This window comes from Pteronotus mesoamericanus, unplaced genomic scaffold (assembly GCF_021234165.1).
Source record: "Pteronotus mesoamericanus isolate MK-2021 breed Mesoamerican mustached bat unplaced genomic scaffold, CSHL_Meso_final contig_74, whole genome shotgun sequence".
Taxonomy (NCBI): domain Eukaryota; kingdom Metazoa; phylum Chordata; class Mammalia; order Chiroptera; family Mormoopidae; genus Pteronotus; species Pteronotus mesoamericanus.
This window is the reverse complement of record NW_026555247.1, coordinates 1,718,604-1,732,718: the sequence shown is the minus strand read 5'-3', so window position 1 is coordinate 1,732,718 and position 14,115 is coordinate 1,718,604. Positions and strand designations below refer to the sequence as shown.

At 33.8% G+C, this 14,115-nt stretch overlaps 1 protein-coding gene across 1 annotated transcript in view; it reads left to right on the top strand.

The window, feature by feature from the left end:
• SMCHD1 (structural maintenance of chromosomes flexible hinge domain containing 1) overlaps positions 1-14,115 on the top strand; it is a 156,823-nt gene that overhangs the window by 102,741 nt on the left and 39,967 nt on the right. Inside the window, exons 35-37 of the mRNA XM_054583414.1 lie at positions 11,340-11,427; positions 11,973-12,104; positions 13,212-13,364. Of these exons, the coding sequence (XP_054439389.1) occupies positions 11,340-11,427; positions 11,973-12,104; positions 13,212-13,364 (373 nt within the window). The remainder of the gene's footprint in view (positions 1-11,339; positions 11,428-11,972; positions 12,105-13,211; positions 13,365-14,115) is intronic.

Genomic DNA, 14,115 nt, shown 5'->3' with positions numbered 1-14,115 from the left:
TTTTACCTGTTTTTAAATTTTGTAAAATGGCTTGGGGAAAGGTTGAGATAGATAGATAGATAGATAGATAGATAGATAGATAGATAGATAGATAGATAGATGTGTATATATATATGCAAAATTATCAAAGCCCATTTCCAGAGTACTTTATAATATGTTACTAAAAGGGAGATCTCTGTAATCTGAAACTGAAGATCTTACAAAGTAAAAAAGAAGACTAGAGTAGTGGGTTGTGTTTTTTTTACTATTTAACTATATGATCGAGATGTTGCTTCTGTATTCTGGACCTTTACTTTGAAATCTGATAAATAATTTTGAGTAGACTGTGACTAAAGTTTTGTTTATTTTTAATGAGAAATGTTCTTTTAGATTTTAGACTAATAGTTGCCTTGTTTCTTTAAATGTGTTAGTCTTTTTAAATCATGTACAAAACAAAAAATACAGTTACAAACTATTGTTAAAATAATGCTAGCATTTACAATTGCTTAGGTATTTACCATTATTGAAATCTTTATTTCCCGATGTGGCTTTCATTACTGTCAACTGTATTTTTAATCTTACCGTACAAATCTCCCTTGAGCACTTCTTTCTCAGCTAGTGGGTAATGCACTCCCTTAGCTTTTGTATATCTATGAATGTCTTAATTTCCCCCTCACTTTTGAAGGACAGTTTTGTTGAGTATAGGATTCTTGGTGGTTGGGGCTTTTTTGGTTGTTGTTTTTTGTTTTTAGCACTTTGAATACATTGGCCCCACTTCTTCTGGCCTCCAAGTTTTCTGATGAGAAATCCAGTCCTCTTATTGAGGATTTCTTGTATGAAATGATTTTTTCTACTCTCTTGCTGCTCTCAGTATTCTCTTTTTTGAAAGTTCAATAATAAAACGCCTTGGTGTATGTCCTCTTGAGTTAATCTTATTTGGAATTCTTTGATTATCTTGGATTTTTATATTCATATCTTTCACCAAAATGGGAAGTTGCTGGCCAAATACTTTCTATGCCCTTTTCTCTCTCTCTTCTACTGGGACTCCCACAGTGTATATGTTGGTCTACTTTCTGATGTCCCAAAAGGTCATTTAGGCACCATTCACTTTTTCTGATTTTTTTCTTTTACGCAAACTCGAATATCCATTGTCTTCAAGTTTGCTAATGCTTTCTTTTACTAGTTGAAATCTACATTTCAATACCTATAGTGAAATTTTCAGATCCAGAATTTTTCTTTGCCTTCTTTTCAGGCTTTCTATCTCTATTGATATTATCATACATCTTTGGGGTTTTTTTTGTTTTTGTTTTTTACTTTCTCCACATCTTCCTTTAGTTCTTTGAGCATCTCTGAGACAGTTATTTTATCAGTCCTTGTCTAGTATATTTGCTCTCAGGTGTTTTTCAGGAACAGTTTTTTGTGACATTTTTTCTTTTACATGACCCATACTTTTCTGTTTGCATTGTGATTTTTTTGTTGCTGTAGTTAAAAACTCAACATCTGAATCTAATGCTGTGGTAGCTCTATAATTGAGATTCTCTTCCTTAACTAGGATTTGATTGCTATTGGGTTTTTTTTTTATTTTTGTGGGCTATTTCTTGCCAAGGTCATTCTTAAATATATACATAAGGTCTTCTGAGCCTTTCCCTGAACATGTGTGGTCACTTTTTAATATTCCCAATTATGCAGTTGGTTTTTAATGTCTGGCTCTGCAAAACTGGAAAACAGAAAAAATAAAGGGAGATGGGGTTAAGGAATGGGTACTGGCCCTTTAAATCACCCTGGTAGTCACTTCATTTGGAGGATGAAGGGCTTGCAACAATAGTAGTTCCTGTAGGAACAATGGCTTCATACATTTTTGTTCTGCACCTCTGTGATCACAGGTAGCAATCAGTGTAGATATACCTGATAAGTGAAGGATAGGGTTGTTTCCTGGAATTGTGCACAGCTGCCTGTCCTGGGGGTGGAGTGATAAATAGTTGCTACTGTATAAGAGTTGAAATTGACTGAAATTAACCTCAGTTTACCTTGCAGATCTTCCATCTTGCTGGAATTTGCCAGCCTTCAGTGGCCTACAGAGTTCCAAAATAATTTTATCAGATTCTTCCAGTACAGTTGTTTAGATTCCTGGTACTTTCTATTCCTGTCGTCTTCCCAGAATTTTCTCTAATTTTTCCTCTACTTTTAAAATTCCTTAAACCATCATCAGGAAGGTCAAATTGCTTATTTATATTAGGTCAGTGTTTTTTCAGACTAACTATATTGAAGGACCAGTTTCTGTTTTTTAAAAATTTTACAATCTGTCATAGACCAATGTTTTTTGTTTTCATTTGGAAAAAAGAAAAAGAGAAGAATAGAAAGATTCTCTGAGCCCTGGCTGAGCGGCTCTGGTGGTTGGAGCACTGTCTTGTACTCCAGCAGTCCCTAACCTTTTTTGCACCATGGACTGGTTTCATGGAAGACTGGTGGGGTGGGGAGAGCTGTTTAGGGGACAGGATGCAGAGGCAGAGCTCATGTGAGCCTCACTCCCCAGCTGTGCATGGCGGGAGAAACAGGAGGCGTAGCTCAGGCGAGCTTTGCTTGCAGCCTGGTTCCTAACAGGCCATAGACAGGTAGTGGTCCACATCCTGGGGGTTGGGGACCACTGCCATACACCAAAAGTTTGTGGGCTCAATCCCCAGTCTGGAAACCATCTACCAAGGGTGCGGTTGATCCCAGGCAGGGCATGTACCCAGGGCAACCTATTATTGATGTCTCTCTCTCCAATCAATGTCTGTCTGCCTGTCTCTCTCTCAAATCAAAAATATATCCTTGGGTGAGGATAAAAAAAAAGTCTACTGAATATGCACTTGTTCTCAAAGTTATGTCAGATTGTAATACATGTTTCTGAATACTCTTATCTTGTGACTGACAAGTAACATATTTATGTCAGCAACTGGTCTGCACTTGGTCTCCTTGGTCTGCACTTTGAACCATTGCCTTAGGTCTTTTTTTGGATGGGAATGATTTAGACATCTGAGGAAGGACACATTCCCTTCTCTTCAGTATATTAAGTTATCTTTCAGTGTATGAATCTATTTAATGTGTGGTAATTGAATCTTACCTTATCATTCTAGGGCATGTTTGAAGAATATTTTAGTAAATCTTTTAAAAATAATCACACATTTTAAAACTACTTAGAGGTTGTAGTTACACAACAATGTATATGTGCTAATAAATGCCAATGGAGTGTACATTCTAAAATTTTGTTATGTGAATTTCACCTCAATAAAAAGAAATCATACACTGTCAGTTATACATGTATGTAAAATATATTTCCCAATATTGGGTATATTTGAATGATGAAAGTATTTGAATTCCTGATGTGTGTTAATCACTATATTTGGTGTTCTACATATATCACTTAATTTTTTAACCTTTAAAAAACTGAAATAGAAAATTTATAAAGTTAAAAAAAAAGATATGCAGCTTTGTGATTTCTCCCAAAGTGAATGTCTGTGCTACTACTACTGAAATTAAGAAGTAGAAGATTTCCAGTACCTTCAAAGCCCTACCTGTGCCCCTCCCATTTATTTTATATATACACACACTTGTATGGACACACAAACAAAAATAACTCCTCTCCTGACTTAGTTTTCTTTAGAGTTATATTATCCAAGCATACATCCCCAAATTCTCTAGTTTAGTTGTACTCACACTTTAACTTTAAACAGATCATATTCTTTTGTATAAAACTTCTTTCTTTCACTCAACATTGTAAGGTTAATCTATTATGTGACTTAGAGCAATAAATTTGTTCATTTTCATTGCTGTGAAATTGCTGGGTCATAGATTATTTATATGTTTACCTTTTCGAGCTGCTGCCATACAGTTATCCATAGTGTTTATATCAATTTATACTTTTACCAGCAGCGAATGAGAGTTTCCATTGCTCTGTATTTTCCCCAACATCTGGATTTATTCGTATTTTCAGTTTTAGTCTTCTGGTGGCTTTGTACTGGCATTACATTTAGTTTTAATTTGTACTTCTCTTTTCATCATATATTTATTGGCCATTTTAATAACCTTCTGTGAAGTACCTGTTTGTAGCTTAGCAATTTTTCTGTTGAGCTTTTTTTCATATTAATTTTTGGAGTTTTTATATATTGTGAGTCTAAGCTTTTTGTTAGACATCTTTGCCCATTCCATGGCTTGCTTTTTCATTTTCTTTGATATCTTGAAAAGAAGTTCTTAATTTTTATTGATATATAATCAAACATGTTGATCCTCTCCTTTGTATGTAGCTCTCTTTATGTTCTGAAGAATTATTTCTTTACATTTAGGTCATGAAGCAATTCTACTATATAAGTGTTTTGGGTGTTCCTAAGTCCACCTTCATGAATTTGATGATTCATTAGGAAGACACATAGGACTTAGCATATATTCATACTCACAACTATGATTTATTAAAGTGAAAGGATAAAAACAAAAATCAGGAAAGGGCATAGCTGCAAGGAGCCATGTCCAAAGGAAAACACTTCAGTTTCTAAGGGTTCTATCCCATGGAGTCACAGGACATGATTAATTCCCCAGCAACGTTAATGATAACACGTACGAAATATTATCAACCAGGTGAATCTCATTAGAGATTCAGTACCCAGGGTTTTTATTGGGGAGCTGGTCACAAAGGCATCCTCTGCCTAGCATATACCAAAATTCCAGATTCCCAGAAGGAAAGCAAAGGTTTAGCATAAACCATATTGTTTGTACAAAGTTTAAGCATTGTTAGTGACTCCTACAAGGTAATGGTGGGAACCTTTCTGAAATTTAGTTTATAAATCCAGCCAGGGCTCAACCTTGCCAGCAGACCTTTAGATTCGCTATGTTAATTTTTTATTACAGTATGTATTTATATATACGTATACATATGTACACTTATACATATATATGTATGTATATGCTGTGTGTGTGTTTATATACAAGGTCTATCCAGAGAAAGTCCAGCCATTGTTAATATAAGAGAATGGTTTATGTGACATCAGTGTAACCTGGCAGCTAAGGAGAGTGGTCTGGAATGCACAAGCATGAACAATGACTTTACTAGTCAGCGGGGGTGGTAGATGCCCTTGAGTGAGCATGTGTACTGTGTGGCTGTCACATTCAAAATAACTGAGAGAATGAATCTGCATTAAATTTTGCAATAAGCTTTGAACATTCCTCCATGGAAACCATTCGGATGATTCAGAAGGCTTTCAGGGATGATGCAATGAGTGCAGCACAAATGAAAGTGTGGCCAAACTCTTCAAAGATGACTGAGAATCCTTTGAAAGTGGTCCACATTCTGGAAGGCCTGCAACACTGAGAACACCTGAGAGTGTTGAACATGTATGGGCTGGAATCAACAAACATGAGCGACTGACAGTGCAAGAACTAGAAGCTGATCTGAGGATCCAAAAACTACTGTGTCTGAGATTTTGACATAGGATCTGGGCATGAAATGTGTCGCAGCAAATTCGTTCCATGGCTTCTGCTGTCAGAGCAGAAGGATCATCATGCTGCATTTGCTACAGTGAACCAGATTTTCTCAAGAAGGTCACAACTGAAGATGAATGGTGAGTCTACTGCTATGATTGGGAAACAAAGGCCCAGTTGTCCCAATGGAAGTCACCTGGTTCTCCATATCCAAAGAAGGCCCAGCAAAGTCACAGCAAGATCAAGACCATGTTATCAGTGTTTTTTGATTGGGAAGGTGTTATATATCACAAGAACACTCCTCCAGGCCAATTAATAAGGAGCACTACCTCAGTGGTCTTTATCTGTTGAGAGATGCAATAGGACAAAAACAGCTGCAGCTATGGGCAACTGATGATTGGCAGCTTGCTTCATCAAGGCAGCGTGCCAGCTCATACATCATGTCTTGTGCAGTTTTTTTGCAAAACATCAAATCACTCAGGTGACTTGGCCCCTCTGTATCCCAGATTTGGCACCCTGCAACTAAAGTCAGTTTTGAAAGGGAAGAGATTTCAGATTGTCGATGAGATTCAGGAAAATACAACAGAGCAGGCAATAGTGATTTCCAACAAGGGATTTTGTGGAGTATTTTGAAGAGTGGAAGAGATGCTGGGAAAACTGTGTGAGATCCCACAGTGCCTACCTTGAAAGGGACTGAGGTGCCATTGTCCTCTGTACGATGTTTCTTGTACCTTGTATGTTCATTCAGTGCCTCTATTTTTCATATTACGTGGCTGGATATTTTCTGGTCAGACCTCATATATGTATTTGTCCCTATGTTATTGAAAAGATAATTTTTCCACAAAGCCATCTGTATTATAAATCATGTACCCATGTATATGTGTGTCTGTTTCTGAACTCCCTATTTTGATATCATGATCTAGTTAATACATTTTACTCTACCATATTTTTTGATAAGTCTGATGTCCTATGGTACGAGTCCTGTAACCTCGTTGTTGTTTGTATTTTGGTTCTTTATTTTCCCATACTAATTTTAGAATCAGCATATCAAGTTTCAAATAACAAAAACAATTTCAATAATAAAACCTGTTGGAATTTTGTTCCGATAGAAATTTGGGAACATACTGCAGTATACAATATGGCATATCCCTGTGTTTATTTAAATTTCTTTAATTTTTCTTACAATATCTAGTGATTTTTTTAAATCAAAGTCTCATGTTTTTCCTTTTAGATTAATTTCTAGATAATTGAATTTTTTCCGTTTTATTTAAATATAATTGACATATAACACTGTATTGGATTAAGGTATACAAGGAATGGTTTATGTATGTACATATTACAAAATAATTACCACAATAAGTTTAGTTAATATTCATCCTCTCACAGAGCTATACATTTTTTTTTCTTGTGGTGAGAACTCCTAAGATTTACTGCCTTAGGAGCTTTCAAAGACCTTATTGTATTGTTAACTCTGGTCACCGTGCTGTATATTGTATTCTAGGACTTATTTATCTTGTAGCTGGAATTTGGACCTCTTAACAACCATTAGTCATTTTGCCCACGTCCCACCGCTCACTTCTGGTGACCACCAATCTGTTCTCTGTATCTGTTAGTTTAGTGTTTTTAGATTCAGCATATAAAAGTGAGGTAATAATATTTGTCTCTCTGACTGACTTATTTCACTTAGCATAATGCCTAGAGATGATATTTTTGATGCTATTGTAAATGGTGTCCTTTAAAATTTTTAAATTTTGTTGGTAATGAAAATCCAGTTGATTTTTATATATTGACTTTGTAGCTAGCATCTTTGTTAATCACCTTGTTTCCAATTTTATTTGTTGCTTCTTTGGGATTTTATGTATAAAGGACCCATGGACAAGGACAATGGGGGGAGGATTGAAAGTGGAGGAGAGGTGGGCAGAGCAGGGGAGAGCAGTGGAGGAAAATGGGGACAACTGTAATTGAACAACAATAAAAAAAATATTTGCACACTTATGTCTGTAAGTAATGATAGGTTTATTGCTTTCCAGTCTTTATGCATTTTATTTTTCTTGCCATACTACGCTGGCTTGGATTTGCAGTGAAATGTTAAATAGATGTGGTGAGAGTGATCATTCTGATCTCATTCCCAATCCAAAGGGAGTGTTTCCGCATTTCACCCATAAGTATGATGTTTCCTTTAGAGTTTTTCTTTTGCTAGGTATCTCTAACAGACTGTTTATTTCTAGTTATTACTAAAAGAATTTCTACTTATTATGAATTGACATTAAATTTCATTATATATTGAAGTAATAATATGTGATATTTTTCCTTTTTTAATGTGAATTACAGTACATTAGTTTTCTGAATGTTCATCCAACCTTGCATATTGGAATAAACATGATTTTATCATAATGTATTACCTCTTTTAGGTATTAGTGGATTGCTTTTCCTAATATTTTGTTTGTGATTTTTTTTCATCTACATTAATGCATGAAAGTTGCCTGCATTTTCTTTCTTACAAATTCTTCTCAAATTTGGTGTCTTAAGTCATCATGTATACCTCACAAAATTAACAGGAAGAAGTGGTCCCTAAGTCTTGGTTTATTATATCAGAAGATCTTACGTAATAGTGTCATTATTTTTTCTTAAATGTTTGGTAGATTTCATAAGTGGTTTCATCTGAGCCTAGACTTTGGAAGATTGTAATTAAGATTCAGTTTCCTTGAATTCAGCAGTTATAGGACATTTGTATTTCCTGTGTTGTCTTTCATCAGTTTTGATATTAAGAATTTGTCAGTATTATCTAAGTTTTTTAAATCACTATTTTATAGTATCTTCTTTTTGTTGTACTATCCTTTTCTTGCTGATTAATTTTACCAAGATATTTCAACTTTGTAGGTCTTTCCAAAGAACCAACTTCAGCTTTTTAGAAATTTTCATTGATTGCATCTACCCAGGCTTATTCAGAAATATAGTGTTTAATTTCTAAATATGAGATTTTCTTATTCTTTTTTTGTTACTGATTTGTAGATTAATTCCACTGTGGTCAGAGAGCCTACCCCGTATAATTTCAGTCTTTTGAAATTAATTGACAGTTATTTTTGTACTGTGTGTAATTTTTGTAAATATTCCTTCTGTACTATAGAATATACTGCTTTTGAAGCAAAGTGTTTTTTTATGTTTATTAGTTTAAAATTTGCTAATCATTTTAAGTTTTCTACATCCTTTTTTTTGTATGCTTTTTCAAGCAGTGAGTAGTAGTATGGATTTGTCTGTTTACCCTCTTAGTTCTACCAGTGTTTATATATTTTGAGAGTATCTTATTTACACACAGACTTAGATTATTATATTTTCCTGGCATATTGAATCAAGTATCATTACATTATTCATCTTTTTTTCTCTGGTAATTTTTTTGTCTTAAAATCTACTTTGATAACAGTATATCAAAGTATATTTTACTGTTTCCATAAAATGTCTTTTTTTATTACTTTAGTATCTTTATATTTTAAGTGGTTCTAAATGATACAGTTGTTTTTTTTAAATCTCCTTTTCAATTGAAAAGTTTAGATCTTAATATAATTACCAAAACACATGCTTTTGTATCTATAGTCCTACTGTTTGTTGTTTTATCCTATTATTCTTTCTTCCTTTTTCTGTTTAATTTATTGTTTTGAAATGTTGTTTTCTGTTCCATATTACGTTGATAGTTGTACAATCTTACTATTCTCTTAAGTAATTTTTTTCAGATTTCAGCATTCATTGTTGACATACCAATGGGTAGTGACAGTTTGCATTTTATACCTTCTTGGGACAGTGAGTGAATCTTAGAACACTTAAACTCCATTTTCTCTCTCCCACATTACATGCCTCTGTTGTTGCGAATGTTAAACCAGTCAAGGCATGATTATTTTATATAACCAGTGGTCATTTAGATTTATTAACTTAATCCTCTCTGTTAATCTTCAACTTGGCTTCCATCTGAGTTCATTTTCTATCTGAGGAACTTCCTTTAGTATTTCCTCTAGTGCACATTTGCTAGTGATGAACTATCTCATTTTTTCCTGAAAATATTTTTTTTCACTCTCATTCTTGAAGGATATTTTTCTTGGATATGATTATTTGGGTTGGCAGTTTTTTTCTTGAAATACTTTCAAGCCATCATTTACTACCTCATCATTTTCATTAAGAAGTTAGCTGTTATTCGTGTTATTATCTTGAAAATCAGTCATTTCCGCTCTTCTTTGGTTGGTTTGATTTTTGTTTTCCAGCAGTTTTGCAACAACATACTTGTGTTTGGATTTCTTTTTATTTTCCTGCTTGGTTTTTATAGGCTTTCATTTTGTGGTCTTTGTTCAGTTTTTAAAAATTGTAAGCCATTATTTCATCAAATATGCATTTGCCTCTTTCCTCTTTCCCTCTTCTTCTAGCAGCTCTTAATTACATGCATATTACCTTCTCCCAGTAATCTCTGTCTCTTACCTTCTTTGCCATTCTTTTGTTTCTCTTCATTCTAGATACTTTATTCCGAACTACCTTCAATTTAATCTCTACTGAGTGGTATGTAATATACAGTTAAATCCATCTTTGAATTATCAGTTTTTGTTTGGTATTTTTCGTTCACCTTTTTTTTTTTAAGGTACAGTGCTGTGTTGAGATTCTCAATCTTTTGGGGTTTTTTTTTTACCCTAAATAATAACCAGAGTTTGTCTAAAGTTTCTTTGGATTTGTTTTTGTTGGTTTTTGTTCTAGTTTTCTGACCTCTTCTTCATGTACCTCGTTTCTTTTGTGTCTGTGGTTTGGTTTTTGTTTTTTACCATTTTATTTATCAACGTTTATAGAAATAATTTGAAATCTCAGCCGTTACCTTCCTCCAGTATCGTTTACATTTGCTTCTTTGTGTTCATTGTCTGGGCCACTAGCAGCCTGTTACCATTTTAGTCCAGTTTCAGAGATTGAGATAATTCAAAGCTGAATTGCTTTATTCATTGGGAACCTGTCTGCTTTAGATTCACCTCTATATCTTAGGATGTGCTCCCAAGAGTAAAACATCCTTAAATGTAAAACTCACCTTCCAGGATTTTTTTTCATCCTACTGAGTTATTTTTCACTTTTTGCTTGTTGTCTCTCAAACATCTTTAAGCAGATGTCTTTACACATGGCTGTCTTCATCAGGAAGGGTAGGTCTGCCATTGGAAGTGGTATTCTGTTTTATTCTGTTGGAGTAAACATGGTTTAGGAAAAGGTCAAATAATTTTCTCCAAGGTTACATGTATGTTACAGTGCTGGGATTTTAAGTCACCTATCTATTCAAAGCCTTTGTTCTTTTTGCTACATTATGCCAGTATTTTTAGACTATAAATGACGTGTGAAAGCCACCATAGAGATCATGAGCCATATTGCACATGCCAGTCAAAGTATAACCATAAAATGTCATTCATATCTTCATTATCGTTAATTCTGATCAAAACAGGCTAGTAAGTATACCTCTTACTAGGCACTACATTCTTGATTGATAATTAAACCACAGTAAATGCCTTGTAAAGTTAACTATTTAGAATATAAAAACAACATAAAAAGATCAGCATATCCTAAATTTCAAAATATAAAACTGTGAGTAGGAAATTTATTACGTAAAATTGAAGCAAATTCACTTCACATCTAATTCAGCATTTTTTGTGTTTACTATTTTGTGAACTTTATATTCCTACTCTTTCAGCTTTGCCATACCCAGTGCCTGGTTTTTTGATGTTTTGTGGAATGTCCAGGGAAAAGGAACCTGAGATTAGCTTAAATGAAGGCTAATGTAGTAGTAGTAATTCTCTTTTTGTGCATTTTCTTTTTGTGGCAGGAACAGAAATTATTGATGTTGTGAATTCTTTCCCCATTTATTTAAAAGTTGTGAATAATTTTATCTCTTTCTAATTTAGGGATAAAGCAATTCCTAATAAAATGGGAATATATTGTATCCAGTTTGGTTTTATGATGGATAAAGCTAATACTCTTAACAGTGAACAGGTTTGCTTACTCTCTTTATATGCCACAGTTAGCTTTACATTTTCTTGCTTAATTTAGGAATGAAATGTTTTATTTTAAAGTGAACTAATTATTGGTTGCAGATGAATTAATTACTGAATGCAAAATGTAAATAATGCAATTTTCAGAACCATTAGAATATATTTAAACTACATTAATATGATCTGATGCATAAGTTACTTTTTCCATCTCACTTTATATCAAAGATTCAGTTAGTAGGCATTTTAGTGTATATCATGGTAAGATAGCTTCTATCAACCATACATGAAATTTCTTAATTAGTATTTTGGATACTAGAATTCTGGATAATGAAGTTTAAGGCAATTTTAACATACATAATCTCCACTTAAAAAATGGCAGTGTACACCTTTTATCCTGAGTTTTTAATAGTTCATTTAAGAGATTAATGGAAATAAATTTTTAAAAGTAACATTTCATTTAATATATGCTATCATTTCTTCTCTTACTCTTGAACTTTAAACCATCAATATATATTGTTAATCAGACTGCTTCTTTTGTTTTGAAAGATTATAATTGATGTTCAACCTAATCAACCTGTGAAGTTAGTACCTAAAATTCAGCCAGCTACACCAGCTGTTTCAAACGATCACTCGGTTGCCAATAGGACCCTTGTCAAAGACCTACATCTTATTATCACGGTAATGTTCATTTTGTTCCAAAATTGTGAAAGGCAGCAAAAATATTTCTAATTTTAGGGTGCAGAATAGTTATTATAGAATCAGATTTTGATTATTCATTTGAAGGGTATAGGGAAAATTTGTGCAGATGAATGAAATATAAACATCTTTGAATACAAATAGAGAATGCATAACATAATACATGAAATGTATTCGGCTATACTAAGTAGAACTGACTCAAGAATGCAAAAATCTGCCTATCCTAATATTTCCTCTTTAAATCTCCTCTTTCATGTATTTATTAAATATGTGTCAGATAAATTGATTTCTCCATGTACATTTTCACTGAGTGGGTGGAAGGAGATAAACAATTCTTTTTAAGAGATTTGTTCTGATAATAGATCATAATGAGCTCCTCCTTGGTGAGACTTTCTGATTACTTGCAGAGTAAGCAGCAGTAGAATTGCTATGAATATTAACAAAAACAGGTAAAATACAGTAGTAGGACCTTACCTTTATGGAAAATTCTGCTAGTGGGATACTGAATTCCTTATAGTTTATTTTCTTGTTGTAGACAAATGAGTTGTTCTTAACTTTCTTCCCCAGATCAATAGATGTAAAAGTATATGACAAGGTGAAATTTTTATTTTTATTCATTTATTTATTTTTAGAACGGTGGGGAGAGAAGGAGGGAGAAAGAGAGGGAGAGAAACATCAATGTGTGGTTGCCTCCTGCGCCCCCTACTGGGGACCTGGCCCACAACCCAGACCTGTACCCTGACCTGGAATCAGACCAGCGACCCTTTGGTTCACAGGTTGATGCTCAGCCCACTGAACCATGCCAGCCAGGGCATGAGGTGAAGTTTTTAAATGGGAGTCCTTTTAGTATACAAAGTTAGGAGCCATTGTATTAGCTAGAAGCTGGTGGTTCTTTCATGGTTTATGGGATTATTCTCTGCCCACAGGACACAATATGAGAATTGAATTCTGTGCTTGGAGTAAAGGATCAGAATAATTTAATATTTGGAGTTTTATAAATATGTCATATTTCTGATTTGTACATACCCTTCTCTGGGTTTAATCTTATCAGTTCTTCTAATTAGTTGTTTTCCATTGTTTATTTTTAAGGATGACTTCAACAATCAGACTGGAATTGATTTGGTTGGCACTGTAATAGCTACCATCAAAGGTTCTAATGAAGAAGATACCGAGACACCACTCTTTGTTGGGAAAGTTAGAACACTTGAGTTTCCCTTTGTGAAAGGTTCAGCTGAAATCACGGTAATTTTTATGTTTTTTGGTAGATAAGATTTCTGTATATATTTGTGTTTCATTGAAAAGCTACCATTCTGTGGATAGGAACAGAATAAAACGGCCTGTAAAATGTGTATATATCTTAGAAAAATTTGATGTATCAGCTTATCTTTGTTATTTTCTTCCAAAATGGAAATAGTTTTACTCATGAAAAATACACAGTGCAAAAACTCAAAAATAATCACTATGTTATCTCTCTTTAAGGATAATGATAAGCAATTTAGTGTATAACCTCCAGACTTTTCTGTATAAACACTAACACTGCATGGATACCCTGTGTGTATGATTTATATACATGGTGTATATGTGCGTGTGCATGAAACTTCATTAATGTAATAGAACATTGCTTTTATAAAAATCTTTTCCTATTTAACTCACCTTTGTTATATTTCTTCATCAGTAAGTATCAACTTAAGTCATTGTATTGATGATCATAATTTATTTGATCAGTCCTAAGTGAAAATTTAATTTTTTCCCAAAGCTTGTTTTATCAACAAGCTGATGGAAAGCTTCCATCAGCTTTCTTTTTTTTGTTTGTTTTGTTTTGTTTTGTTTTTGTTTTTTTTTAATTTTAATTTATTTTTTCAAATACATTTGTCTCAGCCTACCCCCCACCACTTTCCCTTGCCCCCTCCCAACATAAGATAAATATATCTTATTATTTCCTTAAGAAATTGCTAGAAGCAGCCCCAGCTGGTGTGGCTCAGTGGATTGAGCG